This window comes from Pezoporus occidentalis, unplaced genomic scaffold (genome assembly GCF_034315485.1).
Source record: "Pezoporus occidentalis ecotype Australia unplaced genomic scaffold, CSIRO_AGI_Poc_V1 ctg37, whole genome shotgun sequence".
In the NCBI taxonomy this organism is placed as follows: domain Eukaryota; kingdom Metazoa; phylum Chordata; class Aves; order Psittaciformes; family Psittacidae; genus Pezoporus; species Pezoporus occidentalis.
In genome coordinates, this window is record NW_026915691.1 from 4467516 (window position 1) to 4491272 (window position 23757).

At 42.5% G+C, this 23757-nt stretch overlaps 1 protein-coding gene across 3 annotated transcripts; it reads left to right on the forward strand.

The window, feature by feature from the left end:
* The first annotated feature begins 7441 nt into the window (after positions 1 to 7441).
* TOP3B (DNA topoisomerase III beta) lies at positions 7442 to 21803 on the forward strand. Of its 3 annotated transcripts, none has more exons than XM_062631443.1 (18): positions 7442 to 7511; positions 7816 to 7977; positions 8690 to 8821; positions 9876 to 9982; positions 11726 to 11800; positions 12686 to 12882; positions 13665 to 13821; positions 14900 to 15013; positions 15898 to 15988; positions 16302 to 16456; positions 16678 to 16783; positions 17098 to 17244; positions 17949 to 18122; positions 18913 to 19041; positions 19298 to 19447; positions 19864 to 19964; positions 20200 to 20401; positions 21286 to 21803. In XM_062631443.1, exons 2-18 carry the CDS (start codon positions 7908 to 7910, stop codon positions 21765 to 21767), a joined length of 2589 nt encoding a protein of 862 aa, XP_062487427.1. In that variant the 5' UTR covers positions 7442 to 7511; positions 7816 to 7907; the 3' UTR covers positions 21768 to 21803. The 3 variants fall into 3 exon arrangements, with proteins under 3 accessions (XP_062487427.1, XP_062487426.1, XP_062487428.1); XM_062631442.1 differs by lacking the exon at positions 7442 to 7511 and adding an exon at positions 7559 to 7679; XM_062631444.1 differs by lacking the exons at positions 7442 to 7511; positions 7816 to 7977; positions 8690 to 8821; positions 9876 to 9982; positions 11726 to 11800 and having other exon boundaries at positions 12687 to 12916.
* Positions 21804 to 23757: the final 1954 nt, after the last annotated feature.

A 23757-nucleotide genomic window follows, 5' to 3' on the forward strand; every position in this document is an offset into this window, starting at 1 on the left:
AAACCTTTGGGTACTTGCATGAGATGTATGTAAGTGATGCTGGGGTTCTTTTTTGTGGAAAAACATACTTGACATTTGCTTTTTACCAGTCTTTAGAGACTGACAGTGAACACAAAAACCCCATGTGGAACACGAAAATAAATCTTTTATCTGCTGGCTTTCCTAAACATGGCACACAATGCTTTTTTCCACTTCACAAGTTGAGAAAACATCTATTTGATCCATTTAAGTGATGAATGCCCAGAAAATAAAACCTTTTTCCTGGAATGATGACCTTGGGCAAATTAGAGCAGCTAGGTAAGAAATCCAGCAAGTATTTATCAAAGGCTTCTAAGACAGTGCAAACTCTAGTGAGTTCAAAAGCAAGAGACTTTTAGTCTTCATACAACTGACAGGGTCATAACGTTTCAAGAATGCCAGGAATCCGTGTGGCTGTTCCATTAAACACCCCTGATTAGTGAACGTGCTGATAAACTTCAAGAGTCAGAGGTCAACATTGTGGAGCCGAAGGTACCCCAGGTATCTGAAAATGTCTCCAGAATTCAGCTCCTCTTGCCCAGTTAACCCCTTCCATCATTCCACCCATGGAGACTCAAAAATGTGTCTTGGACACATCATTTTCCACACAATTCTGCAGAGATATTGAGTTATTCTGAAAGCTATGGAAAAATTACCTCAGGCACCTCCCATGGAAATGTTCTCAGCAGTGAGTGTTCTTTGATTTCAGCTTGAGCTCATAGTAAATATATGTGTAAAATGCCGCATTGGTACTGCCTCATCCATCCTCCCTCCTCTCCCCTTCAGGTGATACAGCAATGGCAGCAGGCTGTGTGTTAAAATACCTCCAGAGCTATCACCTTTGCAGTTTCAAAACTCTCAGGACCAGTCACACCGCCCCATCAACAGGCAAAGCTCCCTGCTCTGTTGAGGTTTTGTTGCATGAGCTCCAGCTTCACTCCTGCCAAGTGCCTGCAGCAGGCAACTGGGAAATCCATGGCAATATGGGCTGTGTGCCTGACTGTCACTTTTGCAGGGCACTGGTTTCACTGCCGCTCAATCAGGAGGGCCCCAGGAAGGATGAATTGTCCCAGCAGCTCCCCAGGGTGCTATCCTGGCAAGCCCACCCCAATTCAGTATGGACATCGCTCCTGCCCCAGTCTCACAGGCAGCAGTGCAGGGCTTGGAGCTTAACCAGTCCTGCAATATATGGCTTTTCATTCCACGCTCTGATCATGAGCTGCTGGAGGTACTGAGGATTCATATTTGCTGGGGGCCACAGCGTGACCCCATCAGTTTCCTTGAAAATCAATAGGAAAAATGTTGGAGAATGCAAAGGAAGCAGGAGCAGTCAAAGTAAAGACAAGCGATGTCCTGTAATGGCTGTAATGATTTTGAAATACGTAAGGTCACAGATAATCAGGGACCTAATTCTCCTTTGAAAGGATCTGTCAAGTTACTTCCCTACTTCAAAACCAGCAGCTGATTGACGTTATTTATGGGCTAACAAACTCATTGAAGGTAGTCTGAATGGAGGTTGTACAGCCTTTACAATCCAGGTGGATTTACATAGCCACAGCTGTAGAGGAAAACCCAGGTAAAGAGGTTTTCATTGTTGTAATAAAATAGCCCCAGTAGGATGTGTTTCACAAAGGTGCCAATGCTTCCATGAGTGAGAAATACAGTGCAGCAATCCTGTTAATCAAACCCTCAGCAGTTTATGCTAGAGAGAGCTCCCCATTTGGATGTTTTACTGTGCTGCAGTTGCTCAGAAGTGTTGTGAAGTGGGCAGAAAAGACAGGAATAATGGACCCGCCTTGGGACCAGGCAGAAACATGCAGAGAGCCCAGGGGCAGGTGGGGAGACTGAGCAAGCACTAGTGCGAGATTTACAGAAGGAACCAAAATCTGGGGACTCCTTCTCAGTGTATATTGCAGTTAACACTTCAGGAGGAGGATGCTGTGCTCTGCAGGCTGCATCTGGTAGTATTCTGAAGCCACTCTGTACCAATGTAGACTACATTGTGCTGCTTAGAGCTGCAAAGCAGGAGAGTCAGTAACTAACGCTAAATGTCAGACTCCTTCCCCTCTACCACATTTCTATCCTACTCATTTTGGTTTTACTTCTAATTATAAAAAGAAAAGGAAGTGCTGGTATCATGTAGGAGAGAGGTAAAAGGTTTTATAATAAGTAATTTTGTCAGTTGGGTAGAAGGGCTCTTTACCGTGGACTCTGTGTGTGCCTCCAACGGGCGGTGAGGGAGCTATGGCACGGATCCAGACCCAAAGCAACTTCCAAACAATAGGATGCAAGGCAAATTTGGACTTCAGCACAAGCGTGGCTGTTAGCTCAAAATGTATAATGCAAAATTAACTCACAGCTCAAAGGCCAGGGCCACAACCACTGAAAGAGCAACCCCGCCCCTCACAGAGTTTGGGACTAGGCTAGGTGGCAGAGGCAGCCAGCAGAAGAGAGAGGTTATATGAGCCTCTCATATAGGTATAATTACAACACTGTCATTGTGAACTGCATTGTGAGAGGTTTCTGGTAATGAGGGATCTTCGTTTGTTAGGTTTGTGGCTGGTGTGTGGTCTGTTTAGTTGGTTTTTCCTTATTTTCCAAAGCTTGCTCTTAATTTTTTTCACAGCTGCTTCAGCCTCAGCAAGGTCCTAGACTTGAGGGGAGATGGGTGGCTCTTCCCAAAGAAACAGCAGTGTAGTTCCAGTTGTTTGGATCATTTTAGCTTCAGAGATGTGTGACAGAGAAAGAGAGAGGCCATGAGAAAACATGGTTGCAATAAGAAAGATAGAACATACAAAAACACAACATAACTTCCAAGGTCCTGAATTCTGCGCCATCCTGGATGGAGTGAGATGTGAAACTTGGGTCAGGCAGAGATGAGTTTTTGGCTGGTTCCACATGGGTTCAGCTGCAGAGTGCTATCAGCACTGAGGAGTCAATACAATTTAAAGCAGAAATTCCAAGTTCCAACCCCAATAAAAACTGTAGTTCAAAAATCATCTGAGATTCCTGCAAAGTGACAGCCAAGAATTTACCCTACCCCTAATTTATACAACTCAGACATTTAGAAAGCAGAGAATTGAATAATAGGTATACAGTAACATTACAAGGCTGTCTAAACCTCCCTGTGTGCGTATGAATTACAAATCATGTATTTCATCACCTCCAGGTATTTTTTTTGCACTGGGCTTGTTTATGGCACGTGATTTTGTTATCTAGACTTGTCTCATTCGAACAAGACCTTAAGAACTCCAAATATAATTGATACCCAGTACAGGCACGGCATGGCCAGGGCACATCTCACTCCATTCTGCTAGACAAGTGCTGGGTTTCTGACAGGTCAAATTGAGTGTCTCCATGTTGCAGTTATAGCTGGGACTACAGTGCTGTATGGGTGGGGGGACATGGAGCAGACATGAACAGCTCTACATGATCTAGCTCAGTTGGGCAGTTGTTAGCCTGATCTCAATGCTAGCCCTCCCTGAGCCAGTGTAAGGGAGTGTGGGCAGCATTAGATGATCTGTAGGGTAGGACATGAGAAGCTCTGCAGTGCAGGGCAGAACAAAGCCAGTTTTCTCAGGTGAAGCTCGCCCACAGCTGGGAAATGCTGTACAGGAGTTCGGGAGCTAGCTCAGCTCTTAGGCAATCTGCACATCAATGTCCCTGTGCCAGAGGCTTCCCTGATACCTGACATGAAGGCAGCGTTGCTTCCCCTGGGAGAAGAAACTCTCCCCAGTAGTGAAGCGTGCTGAGTCTGCTGATGGCAGGTGATCTCAGGGCATGTCTGTACCAAAGTGGTCAGATTGCAGCTTAGGTAGATCTTTCTACTCAGATAGGCTCCTATGTGGGCTGCACTAGCCAGGTCTCAGCTACTTACAATTTGCAGGTAACCCCAAGAAAGCAGCTGAGATCTGTGCTTCCTCCAGCCATGCTCAATGCCCTGCAGTACAATTACATACACATGGGGACACAAGTTTCAAACTGTCCTCATCATGCTGCCTTTCGGTTTCTTTCTGCCTTATTTTTTCTCCTACTGCAGACTGCATTTGGAGAAGCACTGTGTTATCCTACCTGGATTATGAATTATTGTCAATACCAAAACTGGAAAACTGGGCTGGATTATACAGAGGTTGGTGCAAAATCAAACCTGAACAAAAGCATATGTTTGGTTTCATTCATTCCATCTGAGACGGATCTGTGAATCAATTCCCATTCACACAGCTGATACACTGGATGTGTATGGGAATGAAGCCTGGATGTTTGCTAGCACAGACCTTTGGTTATTTGTGAACTTTAGCATTTTCCTTTGAACAAAAGGCTACTACTTATGGGGAAAACAGAGTCAAGATGCAGTGACACATCATGTGTCATGTGTGTCCCAGAAACTGATAATATCCTGTTTCAGCAGCATTCACCCTCTTCTCTCTTCTATTATTAACAGATTTCCTTTTTTTTTAATTTCTTATAAGCATAACTTTCACTCCAGCACAAAACACTTCAAGTGCTGTTGTTGCTCTGTATGTGCTAGGCTCTGTCTCCTCCTTCCCAGCACTGAAGTGTCTGGAGCCCAGATTTGTAGTCAAGATTTCAGGCACATTTTTGTGGCCTCATAGTTCTTATTTAGCTTTAACAGAAAAAAAAGAAGAAAAAGTATTTTAATAATTTAACCTGCATTTTCATAATTTCTAATGTCTGTGGCATCCTTCCAGATGTGTTTCGGCCTGCCCGACTCTCCTGTCAATACTTATTAATTTCATGGCAATCTTTTCAAGTGTGTTTGGAAACAAACAGGGAGAAGTTACACTAAGGTCAAGAATGAGCCCAGGGAAGTGAAACAGGAATGATCATGCTTCCTGCAATAGTTTGTATTTCTATAGCTTTTTCTGTCTTGCTCTTAAAACGGGTTTTACACATCCAGATCGGTAAAACATTCTTGAAGAGGGAAGTTGCTACTTGAGTCCTGGAGGTGAGAGGAGGCATCAAGGTGTTAAGTTACCAAACTGAATCATTAAGTCAACAGTAGAGCAAGGAGGTCCAAGGCTCTAACACCTGCACAAGCTCTTCTGGAGGTGAAGCGAGATGTGGATGTCTCATTTAAAGTGAGGGCTTTAGCTACTTAAATAGCCATGCCCTGGGATAACCTGGGTGTTGAAAAACTTGGGGTTCTACATGCAGCAGGACCAGTGAGGCTGAAGTATCCTCTGCTTGTTGAGTGCTTACCTAGAGCTGTAGCTTGATTTGAGATGATTACCAAGTCAATGTAACCCAAATCCTAGCTAGTGATTTAAACCTAGAAACAAACTTGATTTTCTCTAAGAAAACCATAGGAGAGGCTGCTTGCTTTGGGCTGTTATTGTCCTGCCCCGTTCATACAGCTGGAGAGCTGGGTTTATGGCCATCAGCTCTTCAGAAGAAACGGGAAGGAACACCAGCCGCAACTGAACAAAGGCAAGGACGGGGGTGTCAGTGGTCGGGACGCAGCCTGCCCCGGCGCTGTGGGTACCGGGTGTGCCGGCAGAGTTCTCCCTGTGGGAATGAAGACCTTCCCCAGCCGCAGGGCTGACACGGCCCGTTTTGGAGCCCTTCCAGTACGGCGAGAAGCGCTCCTGAAGCCAGGGCGGCCAAAGCTGCCCCAGCAGTGACACAGAGGAACGCTGCGTGCGAGGCGGCCGCGGAGGACTCCGGTCCCGCAACGCGGCGTCCTGTCCCACAGCTCCGGGAGCGGGTCCCGCTGCGGCAGCGCCCCCTGGCGGTACGCGCTGGCTGCGGGCACCCCGCGGCACGAAGCCTCCGTTCTGCACAGCTGGGATGGGCGCGGGGGTCCCCCCGGCAGTGCCGGGGCTGAGGGTTACAAACGGGTGAGGCTTTGCACCCTGCGAAAGGCTTCCCAAAACAGTTCAAAGCCACTGTCGTGCCAGCGTGCTCCGTGGTGAGGCCAAGTAGAGCTGGTGTACGCAGACTGTCCGGTGAGAAGGGAGTCCTTCGGGCTGGGCAAATCTTTGTGTGGCCCTGCAAACCACACGTGTGTGTGCCAACGCAGGGGTACACAGGGACTCGAAGTGTCCAGAGTCCCGCAGCTGCGGGTTGGAGAGGCCCAGCTGTGCTTCCACAGGTAAGTACACATCTGAATTTGCAGGTTGCATTGGGCATTCAACAAGAAAGGTTGGGTTTCATAGAGGGCTTTTGCTAGAGGAAATTGAAAAATATGTATCTGACATATCTGAAGACGTGGTTTTAACTTGCATCCTGATTGTTCCAGATGTTCCCCAGATGTCAAAGGGAACTAGGCACTGAAACAGCAGAACACATTTGTTTTAGTAAGTTCTAACTTCAACATTGTCTGGGTTTGTTTTGATTTTTCTTTCACTAGTAACTTGGTATCTATTAATTGTTTGCTAATCTAATTGAAGGTGAATTAGTGTCTTTTTATTCCAGACAGCAGGAGGTGGATACACATCCTCATCCTGGCTGCTTCCCAGGGTCTTCCCTTTGGGTTTGTATGGCACTGAGTGGCTCTTGGAAAAGGGCTATAAACATTGGCTGTGATTGGTGCATGCCACAGGGATAAGAAGAGAGAGCTGAGCTCCTCCACCAGGGAGGAGCTCATCAACTTGGGGCTTCCCTCTGTAGCACTTGTCTTGACAGAAAGGTTTTGGGACACGTGGAGGAGACGTTGGAGCTGCTTCGGTCCTGACAAAACCTCCTTGCCCCCTCCCAGGAAATATGGGCCAGGAAGGGCAGTGCTGCTGCCTGGGCCTTCCCTCCCTCTCTCCTTTCCCTTCTTTCCCTTTCTGCTCAAGAAAGAAACCATCATTCCTCTAAAATGTAATGTGCAAAAAAATTGCACTTTTCCCCAAGAATCGTTACAAAACCAATGTTATTTCCATTACCTCATCTAGGTGCAGGGGAACTGGGAGCTCCTAACACTCGCAGAATAAATTTCTTTGCACTGAAGTAGATGCTGTTAGTGGCAGAGACTATTTGTGGCGGTTTTAGCCTATGGAAACTAGAAACATAACCATGGACTGTGCACAGGTGCATTGGCTTCAGCCGCTTGAATAAAGCAGATACGCTTCATGTGCATGGACCCATTTAGAGAACCTTGCCATCTATTTTGTGTGCATCTTTGCAGATAAATTCAATGTGAGGGGAGGAATCCATGTGCAGCCAGTGCGATGGGAGGCAGCAGGTGTGAAACAGGCCTGGTGCTGCCGGTGGCAGAGCGCTGTGCGTGGGCTTTGGGAAGGGAGCGGTGGCGGTTGCGCCTTCCTGGTGCTCCTGCTTTCGGCTCCACATCTCCCCTCCGATCCCGCTGCGAGCCTTGGCTCTGTTGAAGCCCCTGGAACAAACCGGGCAGCACGAAGGACGCATCCCCGACGCTCCTCCGGGCCGCCAGGGGGCGCTGAGCAAGCGGCTGTAGGGGGTGTGTGCGTGAGCCGCGCCTTCCGGGTCCGTGACCCGGCAGTGCAAGCGGGCCATGGCTGCCTGCTGAGGTGCGGAGCGGGCTGGGGCCGGGGCCGGAGCCGGAGCCGGAGCGTGGCTGCTCCCGGCTCCCCCTCAGCGCGCCGGGCGGCTCCTTCGCCCCGCAGGGTGCACCGGGACGGGACAGCGCGGCCGGGGGGGGGGCACCTCAGGCTGAGGCGGTTCCGCCGCTCTACCCGGTGGGCTTCTTGGGGGGGCGGGTCCGGGCAGCGGGAGCTGCGGAGCCCCGAGGGGAGGGCGAGGTCTGTCACTGCTTCCGCGTGAGCTTCCCTGGCAGCGTGTTTGCGGTAAACCTGTGCCGTGCTCTCTCTGCAGGCTGGGGACTGGCTCTCGGTAGTGAGCTGCGCGCCGCGGTGTGCACTAACCCCTCCCCGCGCCGGTAAGCGCCGCGGCACTTTGAGCTGGAAATGAAGACTGTTCTGATGGTGGCGGAGAAGCCTTCTCTGGCGCAGTCCATCGCCAAGATCCTCTCGAGAGGTAGGAAGGAAAGCCTGCGGGGTCAGGCCTTGTGCCAGTGGCAGAGTGGAGCGCACAGCCCCGCTGAGGAGATACCTCTTGGTTGCCTGCAGGCAGACTGCGTGGCCGAAGGTTATCGGATTTTGCTGTAGGTGAAGTGAGGTTGAGAAACACCTGGTCAGGTACTTGGTACCCGGGAGGGACAGGGTGCGGTTTGTGAAAGAGCTCAGTTGCCCTTCACATGCTGTTCACGTGCTGATGCCTCTTCAGTTCAAGAATAAAGGAGGCTGGGTTTGGTATTTTATGTAACTGTAGCATGTGTTGGTGCATAAGCTTTATAGAAAACACCAATCAAGCCGCAGGTTGCTGTTCAGAGATTTTTGAAGCTATAGCAAAGATTTGATAAATAGTTTTATAGAATTTTATAAAAAACGGAATGAGTTGATTATAACTGTACTGGTGTAGAAAACTGTGTATTTCTGTAAGGATTTCCTGGTGGTAAGGGCAGGGTGGAGGAGATAATGAAGAGTTTAAATTGAAAACGAAGTATGCTTTCTGAAGTACTAATTAAGTAAAAACTTGATCAATGAGTAGAATTTTGTAATCAGGAAGATCCCAGCTATGAGGCCTAAGGAAAGGGGGAGATGTAACTTCTTATGAAATAACTTATGTCTGTAGTTTGATTTTTTTTTTTTTTTTAATCTTGTTGATACTTGTGGTGTTATTTTCACAGGAAACATGTCCTCTCGCAAGGGACTGAATGGTGCATGCTCTGTGCATGAGTACACTGGATTATTTGTAGGACAGAGTGCCCATTTCAAGATGACATCTGTATGTGGTCACGTCATGACTCTGGATTTCATAGGTATTTGTTCGTAAGACGTGTTAAGTGGTACGGTTGTAGAGCTGTCAGGGACTTGTAATAGGAAAATACTGATTAAGGAAATGATTCAGGAAGAATTTTCAGTCAAGAAGTAGAAAGACGAGGAGGATGAAAAAAAAACAGAGAGAAAAGGAGAATGAGAAGATTGTGGTCAGCAGGCCTTGATTTTTGTTTCTAGTTTTCTGGCTGACTTCTTGGTCATGCCACGTGTCTTTTCTGTGTCTGAATTATGCCCCTGGAACATGAGGGGAGATGAGGCTCTATTTGCTTACCTGGGTAAATATTGTAGTACTTCAGATGCAGGGTGATTAAAGGATGCAGAATCTAAAAGGATATTCTTTGAAGCATTGTAGTATATTACTACAAAATGGAGATCTGGTAAGGATTATGTACAAAGAATCCTGTCACTAACTTGCTTTGAAGTGTTGGCTGGTCATGTGACTACTCTGTTTCTTCTAATGAGAATTATCTCACAAGTTTTATGAGGACTGAATTTAAGTTATTTGTACATTGCTTTGAAGAGGTACGATTCTGTCTAATTGCTAAGCAATATTACTAAGGGTTACTTCAGAGAAATGGAAATGAACAAATGCATTGATACGAGAAAGTGACACAGATGCTTTATGGCTGAGACATAATGGGCTATTAAAGTAGTGAACAGAATGCAATATGCACATTATGCATGCACTGTGGAGATAAGGAAAAATAGCTCCCTTCTTTTGGCCTGATCATCTCACTGTACAAAAGAAGGTGTTTTAATAGCTCATTTCTGAAAGGCATGTAATATTCCTTCTTTTTTTCACCCCCTCTTTCTCTCTTTGTATGTCACATTTTAAAATTATAGCTCCAATTCAATAGAAATCTAAGGGGGTCATTGGTAGAAAATAGAGCAAGAGGTGTTAGGGTAGAGAAATTTCCAATACAATTTTTGAAAGCCAGGTGTTTTGCAAGGTAATGTTATTTGTTTGTTTGTTTGTTGTGTTGTTGGTTTTTAATGTATATTTAGAGCTCTGCTTCAAATACTTTTGCTTTTCAGGGAAATATAACAGCTGGGACAAAGTGGATCCGGCAGAACTTTTTAGCAAAGCTCCCACAGAAAAGAAAGAAGCTAATCCCAAACTGACCATGGTGAAATTTTTACAGGTATTCTTTCTTAGCAGTAGTGTTTGACAGTAATCTTGTCTTGGCATTTTTTTTCTTTATTTAATCTGGAGCATATTTCATACAATCATAGAATCAAATAGGTTGGAGAAGACCTTTATGATCATCAAGTCCAAAGCTTTACCCCAGGACTATCCAGTCCACCACTAAACCATGTCACTAAAAGGGCCTTATCTACATGTTTTTTGAACACTTCCAGGGACGGTGATTCCACCATTGCCCTGGACACCCTGTTCAAATGGCTGATCACCCTCTCAGTGAATAAGTTTTTCCTGCTATCCAATATAAACCTCCCCTGACGCAGCTTGAGGCCAATATCTCTTGTCCTAAAAGGATACATCTTGTACATTTTGTCTCTTACCTCTTGTCTGTCTTTAAGGATTCATTGTTCTTTTTTTTCCTCTAGATACAAAGAAATGACACCTATTTTTACCCTGTCAAGAAAAAGAATTGAAATTCTTTTGTGGTTCTCAAAAGTAATAATCATTATTAGTAATTTTGAAATGATGAATTTGCCTTGCTTTCCAAAAACAATTTTTACAAGTTAGCTAGCTTTATGTAAGAACCAGAATTATAACCCTCTTCCAGCCCTGGGTCAGTTTGCTTTGTTCTAGAGTGAAAAATTGAGTCTGTCTTCACAACAGATAGTTTTCTGTTGGAGGATAATGCCGTCTAACAGGAGAGACAGGTAACGTCTCCTCTAACAGGTAGTGCCTCCTGTAAAGGAGAGAGTCCTCTGGCATTACCCTCCAATGTTTATTTAAAACATATTTTAAAGAAACATTTTTTACATATCTTCCTCCTGCTGAGGCAGACAGGCTGTCTGAATGTAGTGTTTCTCATGCTGCAGGTTGTTCAATGTTGGATTTAGCAGGTTATTCACCTGCTTCCCAAAAGTGGGCAGTGTTTGGCAATATGCTGTACAATATACTAGATTTCTAGCATCAGAAAGACATGAGTATGTTCCTACATACTGCCCTGAGGAAGCAGCTTTTTGTCATGATCAGATCTGTTTTTTTAATTTTACTGGTTCTTACACTGTCTGACATCTTTGTTGAGTTCACTCTTGCCATTACCTTACGAGGTTTTTCAACTGCTGATATCCTGCTTCTCAAAGCGCTGGATGCATGTTTTGCTTCTTAACAGCAAGTGCAAGGCTTAGCTTGTAAATGCCTTCTGTAAGTCTGTGTTGGTTCTTGTTCATTCTTCACGTGCACCCCTCTGAGAGGGCAGTGGTAGCTTGGTTGCTTTTACAAAATAATATGCTTTCTGAAAGGCAAGTGTATGTGGTGTAAAACTAATTTCTGTCAGATAAATTTAGACTTTCTGGTATCTTTATGAACTAGGAAAGTGTTTCTCTTGTTTGTTTATAATGATGTGGAAATTAAGGCACAGGAAGGGGAAGGGACTGTGCCCAAGACTGCATGCACCAACTGTGGCAGTTTCAGGAGAGTTCCACTGCTGTACAGCTACGCTGAATTTTTCAGGTCCTGTAGAAAAGCATCTCATAGGTAGACTTCTGATCCCATGAAGCACAGCTTGCTTCTCTCTTCAACCACTGTTTAAGTACCTGCAGACTTGTCACTTCTGCTATATTCTTCCAGTCCTTTTTGCACCAAGTAAATTATCTCTAGTTCTTTTAAAGTATAAACAAAAAGTATACAATTAGTGAGGAGATAGGTCTGTCTTGAGTTGCTGAAAATTTGTGCTATTTTTTTCTCACAGGTGGAAGGAAGAGGCTGTGATTGTATTGTCTTGTGGTTGGATTGTGATAAGGAAGGAGAAAACATCTGTTTTGAAGTAAGATTTCCATTTTTAAGACTTATAATACCATAATATATTTGTCTATCAGTATTGTTTTATGAATATACAGTAAAAATCTAAGTGATTAAGTTTTAAAGGCATGGAGGGCCTTGGTGGAGAAACTCATGTGCTTTTAAATTCTTGAGATGTCAGTTAAAGAGTATAAATCAATTTCATAGATGTTGCTCGTCTGAGATAAGGTTTCGTAAATGTTAGAACATTCCAGTGCTTTGAGAATTGGTCTGTATTTCACAGCTGGGGTAGTTATTTTGCTGTCCTTATAAAACTTCATCTCCGTTATCTTTTATTCATTAAGCAGTTAGACACTTTAGAGCACAGAGATCACTTCTAACCATAGGTTTACTGCAGGAATTCGGACTGTGTACATGAAAGGTTTAGAAATAAAACTTTGATGTGCAAAGATATTTTATTACCATCCTATTCCCAGAAGTCTATGTTAAAAGTGTTAAAGAAGCACATCTGATCAAGTAATTGTTTGAAGTTCTTTAAATACCATTGTATCATAACTGGGCTCTGGCAATACATGGGATAAACCCAGACAGAAACCAGTACATATTCACCAAAAGGTGCTGCAGCTGCACTGGTGAATGTTTTGCACTCAGCTAAGAATAGCACTTCACGTTCAGCAGTTGCTATTTGGTAAATAAATCCTTGAGATTTGCTAATTCTTAATACACTTCTGAGTGTATAGACAAGTACTGCCCTTGCTTATCTGTTAGTGTGTGGGCATGACATCTTACTGAATTAAGAAAGTAGTTATGTGTAAGCAAATATTTTGTGGAGTTTTTTTCTTTAGAGAGGAAAACTGACTTAAGCCTTTATCTTTCAAATACTCTTAAATACGCTTCTGGTCGTCATTAGGTTCTCGATGCTGTTCTTCCTGTTATGAACAAACCTCGTAGCAGCGAAAGGACGATTTATAGAGCTAAATTCAGTTCCATTACTGACACAGACATCTGCAATGCCATGAATCACTTGGGAGAACCCAATCGCAATGAAGCTCTTTCAGTGGATGCCCGCCAGGAGCTGGATCTTAGGATTGGCTGTGCATTTACAAGGTGACAGCATGGATCACAGACAGTTTCATGACAGGTTCAGGAATACTGCTGTATCCACTGTTCTGGTTTAACCCCTGCCAGCAGCTAAACACCACCCAGTCACTCCCCCATTTTCACCCTGGTGGGATGGGGGAGAGAACCAGAAGGGTAAAAGTGAGAAAATTGGTGGGTTGAGATAAAGACAGTTTAATAGGTAAAGCAAAAGCTGCATGTGCAAGCAAAGCAAACCAAAGGATTGATTCCCCACTTCCTGTCTGCAGGCAGGTGTTCTGTCATCCCCAGAAAAGCAGAGCTCCATCATAGTTACTTGGGAAGACAGAGCACTGTAACTCCAAATGTCACCCTCCCTTCTTCCTTCTTCTTCCTCCAGCTTCATATTGCTGAGCATGATGTCCCATGGTCTTGAATATCCCTTGGGTCAGGAGGCATCAGCTATCCTGGCTACGTCCTCTCCCAGTTCCTTGTGCACCCCCAGCCTGCTCACTGGTGAGGTGGGGTGAGGAGCAGAAAAGGCCTTGGCTGTGTGTCAACACTGCTCAGCAATGACTGAAACATTCCTGATTTATCAACACTGTTTTCAGCACAAATCCAAAACAGCCCTGTACCAGCTACTATGAAGAAAATTAACACCAGCACTGCCAAACCCAGCACACCACTAAATATATTTTGAAACTAGAGTAGCTAATTGCCAGCACCAAACTGAAAAATTTTATACACAGACACATGAATGTTTCAGGGGAATGAGGCTATTAATGTTCATGGGTTTTTTTTTCCTGTCTTAGATTTCAGACCAAATATTTTCAGGGGAAATATGGGAATTTAGACAGCTCCCTCATCTCCTTCGGGCCATGTCAGACCCCAACACTTGGATTCTGTGTTGAAAGGCATGACAAAATCCAGTCATTTAAGCCTGAGACGTACTGGGTCTTGCAAGCTAAAGTAAGTTTTACAGTACCTGTTTTTGTATGAGGAATATGTATTTTTACCAAAGAAATGCATTTATATTTTCATTTTGTTCATTCATAAATTTGTAGCTGCTGACAAGAACTCACCATGCCTACAGTTTACTCCTGTGTTCCCATTCAGTTCACATGTGTGTCACCGCTCTCTCGAGAACAGATTCCAGGATGTCAGTTTTGCATTAAAGTTGTTATTGTCTGCTCCTTATAAGAATTCTTCAGTGCTAACCATCTAAGCTTGGGCTCAGCCAGCAAGACTATTTAAAATGGTTTTCTTTTGTTCCCTGGGGTCCTTGGACTGACTGTGTTGTTAATTTGAATGCAGGAATTAATTAGGCTGCCAACAAACATTGGCATTGCTGAGTATTGGAATTTTAAAGCAAATAAAATGCTCATTGTGTTAATTGGCAGTTGATTCCTCTGAGTACTTTGGCAGCTTATAGCAGTTTTATAACCCTGCTGCTGTCCAAGCTCTGAGAGCAAACCACCATGGGTTTACTGCATGTGATCACAAGGATTTTTTAAACAAATAAGGGATGGATGGTAAAAAATAGCCAATTTTAGATTCTAAAATAAAAAAAGATGAAATCTGGTGTCCGCTGTCATCTTTTTTTCTGATGCATCTCGTGCGTCATGCTAGGAAATATTTGGTGCCTGTTTTCAGGGAGCTTTGTACTCATGTGGGCTGCTTCATATTTATTTTTGTACGTGGGGTTTAAAACTGATCTAGCTACAGTTTAATACAAATGACTGGTTTTGTTAATTCAAAATTGTAAACTTTGAGTTTCTGTCCATTTCAGCACTAACCCCAAGAATAGTATCTTGGTTAACTGCAGGAATAATTCCAATCATTCCCCTGACCCCAGAACTCAAAGTACTTTGTCTTTCTCAAAAGCCCCTGTAAAAAAAGAAAGAGTACAAGTGCATGTGTGAAGCACTTGTGTCCTAGGACAGGTATTATTAGAATTTGCTTGCTGGATTTATTGTTGGAAATGTGTATTTTCACACTTCTAGGAAGAGACTTGGTGGGAATTAATGTTTTTTAATTTGTCCAATAGGTGAACCCTGAAAAAGAAAGTTCTCTCACTTTAGACTGGGATAGAGTGAGGGTGTTTGATCGTGAGATTGCCCAAATGTTCCTGAATATAACAAAGATGTCAAAAGAAGCAAAGGTAAGTGTCAGTCGAGCCATATTTCATATAAAGGAAATACTATTTGATGTCATTGGTTGCATGTTGGTTTTTTTTTGTTTTTGTTAAAGAAGAGTGTAAAATATGTGTGTTTTGGTGTTTACTCCATTAATTTGTGTAAGTGAGAATAAAAGGCAAGAGATTTTTTTCCTGTAGTTCATATTATGTTTGTGTGATCTTCTCAGCAGAAGCCCCTTCTTAATACTGGCTCTGGAAATTGCCATCACTCATAGGAAGTCTTCATTACTAAACCTGCTAAGAAATATTGTTCAGATCTCTCCAAGCAGGCCTCTTATTTGCCATGAGACATTGTATAAATCAGAATTTAATTACTTCTAGGGCAGTATTCCCAGAGTTAAGTTTTTAATCATGTGTATGGTACAGTCTACAGCCAATTAACTTCTCATTCTGCTCTGTTCAATACTTGTTTGACAGCATGTTTGGATTTAAGTGCTTAGAGCCATTGAGGTTCAAAGAGTGCATGAGGCTTTTAAAAATCTGGATCCTTATAGTTAGGACCATTACTTGTAATAAGCCCTAAATCGTTGTAGCACTGAAAGTATGTGCTGCTGAGGTAAATGGGAAGATAGCAATAAGCTACCTTGCTGCATTCCCAGTTATAGGCCTGATATAGTCCATAGCACAAGGGGACCTTGGGACTGTAACTTCAGAATTTGGTAAAATTACTCCAGTCAAATTTTCTAAAGTAAAAAATATTGGTGGTTACTGTTTAAGAAAAACAAACCCACAGCTATGACAAGAACAGGTAATGGTAGGAATGCCACATGTTTATAGGCATGATTGAAATTATACATTTACCAGTTACCAAACTTCAAAACTTTTATTGGGAAAATGCTATTTTCTAGGTAGAATCTGTGAGTAAAAAAGAGAAGGTGAAGCAGAGACCACTGGCTCTGAACACGGTAGAAATGCTACGAGTGGCCAGTGCTGCTTTAGGTATGTGTAAAAGCTTGGATTTTCATACTGTTTTAAAGCAAAATGTTTTGGCTTTTCAGACTGAGTAATCAAGGATATATCAAATATAGTTTATACCTTCCTCTCCCTATAGCACGTCATTCTGAGGGAGGGACCAAGTTTAGAAAGCTTGTCAAAAGTGCAATGTTTGGTAAGGTCAAGGCAACAAAAGCCTGATGGAAAGGGCAAACTGGTTTATATAAATGCTTTGATAAGGTATACTTTCAGGTACAGCAAACAAATCATAATTGCAGTGGTGTGTAGATGATTTTTGTTTCCTCCTATTCCATCTTAGGAATGGGTCCACAACACGCCATGCAAATAGCAGAGCGTCTTTATACTCAGGGTTATATTAGCTACCCTCGAACAGAAACTACTCATTATCCAGAAAACTTTGACTTGAAAGGATGTTTGAGACAACAAGCCAATAATCCTTACTGGGCAGAAACTGTGAGTACACAAAGCAAAACCTGTACTAAGAGATCATTCTCTAGTCTGTGTTTTAGAATGTATCTTGCTTCATATAGGTCTTCAGAAACAATAAATATCTATAGTGGCTTTTATTTATGGATGTTGTATTGTTAAGGATTTCATCTGAAAAGCTTTTTAACCTGCTAAGAGAGCTGTTATACATTTCAGCCTGCCTGTTTTCTGTCTCTTCCTTCACCCAGGTAAAAGCATTGCTAACAGAGAGCATTAATCGTCCAAGGAAAGGCCATGATGCAGGAGACCATCCTCCCATCACCCCAATGAGAGCTGCGACAGAAGCAGAATTAGGTATAGACAAATCCAGTAGTTTTGGAACACTATGTGAGCAAACTAGTTCCTAGAGGTATAGGTGCCAGTTTGAAAATCCCTGAGTTTCAACAGAAAATAGATTTATTTGAATGGCAAGAAGTGAAGAGAGCAGACTTTACTGTAATTTAAGCTTCTCATGACAGTGAAGTTCAGAGCTGCTCTGCTTTTCTGTAATTGATCTAGGGAACATAGTACTGCTAAGAAAAAGGCATAGCCAGCTAAACCTTTTAGAACAGATTTTAGGTAGAGCTGCAGGAGTTGCATTTTGTGGGTAAGATGTTCTTTTTCTTCAGGTGGAGATGGATGGCGGCTATATGAGTATATAACCAGGCATTTCATTGCCACTGTCAGCGCTGATTGCAAGTACCTACAAACCACCATTTCTTTCAGTATTGGCCCTGAACGTTTTACATGTATTGGAAAAGTGGTAACTTCACCAGGTAAGACTAACCACGGAGTAAATAGTTATCTACAGATATATGTTTGTGGTTGGTTGGTTTTCTTCCATTAATGCATTGAATGGATATAAAGATGAAGCATTTTTTTGAGCTATCAAGACCAGAGACCAAATGGTTATCTTCATTTTCATACTTCAGTTACAATAGGTAAAGTCTTACTTTTCATGTAGTAGTCTCAAAAACTTAATGCCACATTTGCCAATGAAGACCAGTCTTTTTACAGGCAGCAAATGCCTTTTGGGTGATAAATTACACAAAGGCATATTTTACTTCTTTTTTTCTTGGGCCTCTGTAAAAAGAATATCTTACCACCACTAAGATTTTTTTCATAGTAAGCTGGCCCAATAGTCCTTATTACATTAATATGACTTGCTATCTGTATATCTTTTATAAGAAACTCTTCCTATCCTTCCTGGCACTGTGGTTTCATTTAAGGAAAGTGTTTAGGTTTTTTTCCATACGTCAGCCTGACTCAAGTCACATACAAAGTAGATCTGGTGCAGTGTGGTGAGAGATACTGTCTTGTGATACTCTATTTCCTCAGTAATCCCAGTTTCAGATATTTTCTGCATGGTATTGCAGACAGCCTCTTAACTTTGATCTGTATAATGAAGCCCATGTTTTCCTTTTGAAAGTTACGAAGATAAACTGTTATTATTTTTGTTTGTTTGTTTCTTTGCATCCAGGGTTCACAGAAATTATGCCGTGGCACAGCATCCCATTAGAAGAGAGCCTTCCCCACTGTGAGAAAGGAGATCTTTTTCCAGTTGGTGAAATAAAATTGTCAGAAAAGCAAACCAGTCCTCCTGATTACCTGACAGAAGCAGAACTTATCACTCTGATGGAAAAGCATGGCATTGGTAGGAACTTGCTTAACCTACATTTAATTATATCTACCAAGAGTGCAGAGAGTCTGAATTGCTGCTCTGAACTAACTCTGTTGGTTAATGACTTTTCAGTATTTGTTTGAATAGGTACAGTAATAATGTCTTTCTCCCTTCAAACCATAATGTCTGTAGCTCCTCTTAGCAGATGGTAGATTGTCTCTTCCCCCACGTTCCTTTCCTTTTCTTATCCTTATGTCTGGTTTCTGGCCAAAGCAGCATCCTTTCATAACACATCCTTGTCACTTCTCTGTCAGAAAGAACTGATGTTATGTGCAAGAATGCATCTCCCCATTCTTAGGAACAATTCTTGTCTTTACAAGTTGCTTCAGCTTTGCTGGCTCCAGTAGTCCTTACATGTCTTAGTGTATAATTTACCATAATACTACCTTTTTTTTTTCAATGTGACCTGTTTGCTTTGCATTTTCCTAAATGTTTCTGGTCAAAACACACATAGTCTTTTACTCCACTGTGTTTTTCCAGAATAAATGATATGTGAGAGTATGTGATTCGTCACAGTAATTCCTTGGAAGAGACAAAAGGCTTAAGGTTAAAATATATGTTTCAGACTTCTCAGAACTGCAAAGGAACCTAAGAATTACTAGAGAGAGAAGTTACCCACTGACGTGGGTTATTATAAAAAGGTTCCTGAATTTTAAACAGTCTCAGGAGCCCTACAGTTTGACATAAACCCAGGGAAGTCAGAAGTGAGTAATTCAATGAAGACTTTTTGTTTAGGATGGATATATTCTCTTTTGTGCACCAGGAACTGATGCAAGTATTCCAGTCCACATTAACAACATTTGCCAGCGAAACTATGTCACAGTGGAGAGTGGTCGGAGACTAAAGCCTACAAACCTTGGCATTGTTCTGGTTCATGGTTATTACAAAATAGGTCAGTTAAATGCCCTTCCCTTTCCATCCTCTTACCTTCTTTCCCCTTCAGTATGTTAAGGGCTGTTGTCCCTGTATAGCTAGCATTTCTGTCTCAAATGATGCATCTAAGAAAGTATTACTAATTCCAAAGAGTGTTATAATTAAAACTTGTTTGTTTATTCGGATGTCAGTTTATGCACAGACAGTTTGCTGTCCCCGTATTTTGATCTTTCATTGCTGTTTTTCTGTTGCTGCTGTCTCTGGTTTTCTGTTAGATGCAGAATTGGTTCTTCCTACAATCCGCAGTGCTGTGGAGAAGCAGCTCAACTTAATAGCTCTGGGTAAAGCAAATTATCATCAGGTCCTGGAGCACACCCTTGACATTTTCAAAAGGAAATTCCACTATTTTGTGGATTCTATTGCAGGTAAAACTTTACCTACAATTACTTAATCGTTGCAAAGATGCTAGTACAAAATACATATATATCAGGTTGCTTTCAGAGGTTTAGGCTTACTGAAAAGTTCTATCAGAACTGAAAGTTTCCAGTTAAATTAAGTGGCTCTCCAAAAGGAAATGGACTGAATTATGGCTTACAAACTCTACTTCAGATTTATTTTGTGTAGTTTTGAGTTGTTGAAAACTTCAGACTAGCTGAAATAATTAACCTTGTGTGTTTGTGCATGCTCAGTGCAAAACACTGTGTATTTAAAAGTCTTTGTAAACAAGGGAAAGCATTGTGAATAAAATATTCTCACTTCACAGGTTTTGTAGGTGATTTTTGTGCAAGGTTTCCTCATAAGGACTAGAATTCTAATGTAAGTGTGATTCTCTCTTTCACAGGTATGGATGAACTGATGGAAGTGTCTTTTTCACCATTAGCTGCCACTGGTAAACCACTTTCCCGCTGTGGTAAATGCCATCGCTTCATGAAGTATATTCAGGTAACTTCACCTCATGCTTGGAGTTTATATTTCACTTGCCAGGGGCATTGAATAGAAACCCCTTTTCTAGTATTGAATTTGGATTCAAATGTGGTTGTCAAGAGGGCATTTCTAAAATGAAAAACCCAGTGGAGCTTTTCCATGGGGAACAAACCAGTGAGCAGCCCCACTGGGATTTACTGGAAGTTTTGAACCTTATTGACATTACAGTTGTTCAGGGGACTTCTATTTCCAGGCCAAGCCAAGTCGTCTGCACTGCTCCCACTGTGATGACACCTACAGTCTTCCACAGAATGGTACCATTAAACTCTACAAAGAGTTGCGTTGCCCACTAGATGACTTTGAGCTGGTGCTGTGGTCATCTGGATCCAGAGGAAAGAGCTACCCACTGTGTCCATACTGTTACAACCATCCTCCCTTCAGGGACATGAAAAAAGGTAGGAATTCTGTAAATATGCAGGGAATGACCTCACTTGAAATAGATTAGATGCAGTCTATACAGTAGTTTTTATTCAGTGTTACTTAGTATAAAGCGCTGTTCAAATTAGGTTGCAGATACCTAAAACTCACCTCAAACTTACTGACCAAAATTTATTAGTTATCTCACTTGTGAATACTTTTTTTTTTCTCTTTATAAAAGGAGTAAGAAATTAATTTATGTGCATGCACAGGAGGTGACCTTTGTAACACTTGGTTTGCAGTGAAAGACACTGGGATTCTGATACTTTGCAAATTGGAGTATGCTTGCTATGGATAGAGCTGTAGATTAGGACCAGGTCTTGAGGGTGTTTTGATACTGAGGTAGATGGTGTGTCAAAAGCTGTTGAAGGATATAAGAGGGGGTGAAAGTTGCAGTTTGGTAACTGAGACCAGTTTCTAAAGTTGCAGTTTGGTAACTTACTTAACATAATCTTTGAAGCTGAGAACCAGGAGCTTTATGGCATTTTTTTTTATTACCATTTTTCTTAATTAAAAATGTCTTGTACTAACAGTGTATGGGCAAGTATGAAATAGCAGCTAGGAGCCATACATTTCAATTGAAAACATAGTTTTCATCACTAATGTGTCCAAACTGCCTGTACAGTGGCAGTATTTGGCAATTTTGAAAGCAGTAACAGAAGAAATTTTGAGCAAGGGAATATTCTGAATCTGTGAAAAGGCAAGTTGGCATTTGGGGAGTCGTTCCATTCTTTAGTGATTTAGAAAACCTGTAGTATACTAAGCTGTCTCTGACTTCTGTGTCTCACTTCCTCCAAACTGGGTCCTGTGGGTAGTGATATAAAGGCTTCCTGGTGGTATGGTTTTACTCTTCTTCCACCAGGAATGGGCTGTAATGAATGCACGCACCCCACGTGCCAGCATTCTCTTAGCATGCTTGGAATTGGGCAGTGCGTTGAATGTGAGAATGGGGTTCTGGTGCTGGACTCAACGTCAGGTCCCAAGTGGAAGATGGCCTGCAACAAATGCAATGTGATTGTGCACTTCTTTGAGAATGCCCACAAGGTCCGAGTGTCACCGGAGACCTGCGACTTGTGCGATGCAGCCCTTGTGGATGTTGATTTTAACAAAGCCAAATCTCCTTTACCTGGGGGTGAGACCCAGCATTCAGGCTGTGTGTTCTGTGATCCCGTGTTTCAAGATCTGGTGGAGCTGAAGCATGCAGCCATGAGGCACCCCATGCACCGTGGGGGGCAAGGAAAAAGGCAAGGCCGAGGAAGAGGTAAAGGCCGGAGGCCTGGAGGAAGACTCAATCCAAAGAAACCCAAGGACAAAATGGCAGCTCTGGCTGCTTACTTTGTATAATGGGCACACAACAGAAAAATAAACTTCTTATAAAAATTTGTTTCCCTTTAAGTTCATTTGAAAGTGTTTTTGATCTTCACTGCTTTTGTGTTCTTAGAAAAGTTAAACACCTTATGTTGTTGTATGCCTTGACGTAATCACAAAACAGATTCTTCTGGATGATCAGTTTATAACTGAGTAAGCCTTTAAGCTTTTAATTGGAATTCATTGGTCCAAGTAGAGCTCACAAACAATAGGGAAGCTAGACTCTTACCTGTGGTTGATAGAAAGAAAATGAAATTTTCCATAATTTCTGAGGCTTTTGTCAACAGTTCAAGTGCCAGCAATATAAGAGGTGATACACTGCTGTAGTCTTCAGGTATGGAATGAGTCCTGTTTCATTTGACTTTGAATCTTCAAAAACGATAAACAAATAGTAGCTGTCAGATTTTTAAATCACATCTGCAGTAGCAAGAGCACCATTTCAGACCTGTCCCTCTGCTGCATAAGAGAGTCGTGCCAAGAGACATACTCACATTTATGCCTTCCATTTTGTATCTGCCTTGAGCAATGATTCCCAAGTTATGGTCTGTGCAGCCAAATTAGTATCTTTTGGTCAGCAGGCCTCTGTTAAGTAAGGCCTCCCTCAGCAGCTGGAGGACAGGTAGAGTACCCATGCTCTTCTTTTCCTGTGTTCACACAGCTGATCATACCTGATCAAATAGTTTGTACACTCTGTATCCCAAACTCATTTTGGTGATGGTGTCCTCTTGTTTTTGTATGGAGCTGTATCTAACCACTGTGGCACTGGGTCCCACATTACAAACTCTTAACTGTATGGATCTATAATACTCTCTCCTTTCCTTCCATGTGCACATAGCTGATCTTGTCTGGTCGTCTGGTCAAGTACAGTTTGTATCATCTACAGCCCCAAAACAGCACTAGTTGTGATTGGATGGGGGGATGCCACAGCAGTTTTACATGGTGCAAAGGCTACTGCATGTGAAGGCAGAATATGCAGAGAGCAACTCTGACACGTGATTCACTGGCAACAAAGAGGAAAGACAAGTCCCTACAAAAGGTAATGTACAGCTCTGCTGTTTTAATTGGCACGGTGTTTGCATTTGCTGAACACAGATGAAACACCACAGCCCCAAGCTTGTTCCTCTGATCAAATGTTTATACAGTTACAGCTCAAACATGAGCTATGTTGTAATAGTATTGCTTAAAAGACCCAGCCATAGGCAGAGGTTGGTTTGGGTTTGTTTCCTAAATATTGTGTTCTTTCTGTGTCTCCCTTAGCCTGAGTAGCTTCTTCTCATGTTCTAAAGGTCCATCTTGCTTTAGTGTCCTCAGAATGTTGTAAATCATTTCACTACTTAAAAACAACTTTTGGGTTCGGGGATTGACTATGGCAGGGATGTTGCAGGATATAGGCTGTTGTAATTTAGCATGGGGAATACAAAGGAAAGAAGTGGGATATGAACCTTCTTAAGTTTAATGGCTTAGAAACACAGCTTGGTGTGAGGCAAGAAAGGGATTTAGTTGATATGCTGTAAATACCCAAAAGATCTAGGAGTGAGGTGAGTGCAAGTATTCTGGATGCCTGTGTCCTACTAACCTCACTGCAGGGTTTGGTATTGTATTCTTTTTGTGTGTCTAGGGTTCAGGATTTTCATTCAGTCTTTCTTTGGAAGATTCCAGAATAGGACAAAGATAATTCTATCTGATTTACTGATGCACTTCCTTTTCTAAGCTAGAGGTGCTCTTAAATGAGCAAGGGAAGGTTAATAGCTTATTGATGGACATGGTTATTTGACAAACCGGTCAGCCTCCTATATGGTTCTCTCCAAACTCACTATACTTTTAGTTAATCTATGGAAGTGATGGTGTCTTGCGTTTATGCCTGTGATAAGGCTTTGAAAGCTAGCACAGGTTTTTTGCAATGACTTACGTACAGCACAGCCCTGCCACGGATACCTCGGGTCTTCTGAAGCCTTTTTTAATGGGC

Excerpts from the sequence above, each read along its gene's own strand:
- TOP3B (XM_062631443.1), top strand. The coding sequence starts at position 7,908 with ATGAAGACTGTTCTGATGGTGGCGGAGAAGCCTTCTCTGGCGCAGTCC. Across the intron at positions 11,801-12,685 it reads GAGAAAACATCTGTTTTGAA|GTTCTCGATGCTGTTCTTCC; the intron begins GTAAGATTTCCA and ends GGTCGTCATTAG. Across the intron at positions 16,784-17,097 it reads TGCGACAGAAGCAGAATTAG|GTGGAGATGGATGGCGGCTA; the intron begins GTATAGACAAAT and ends CTTTTTCTTCAG.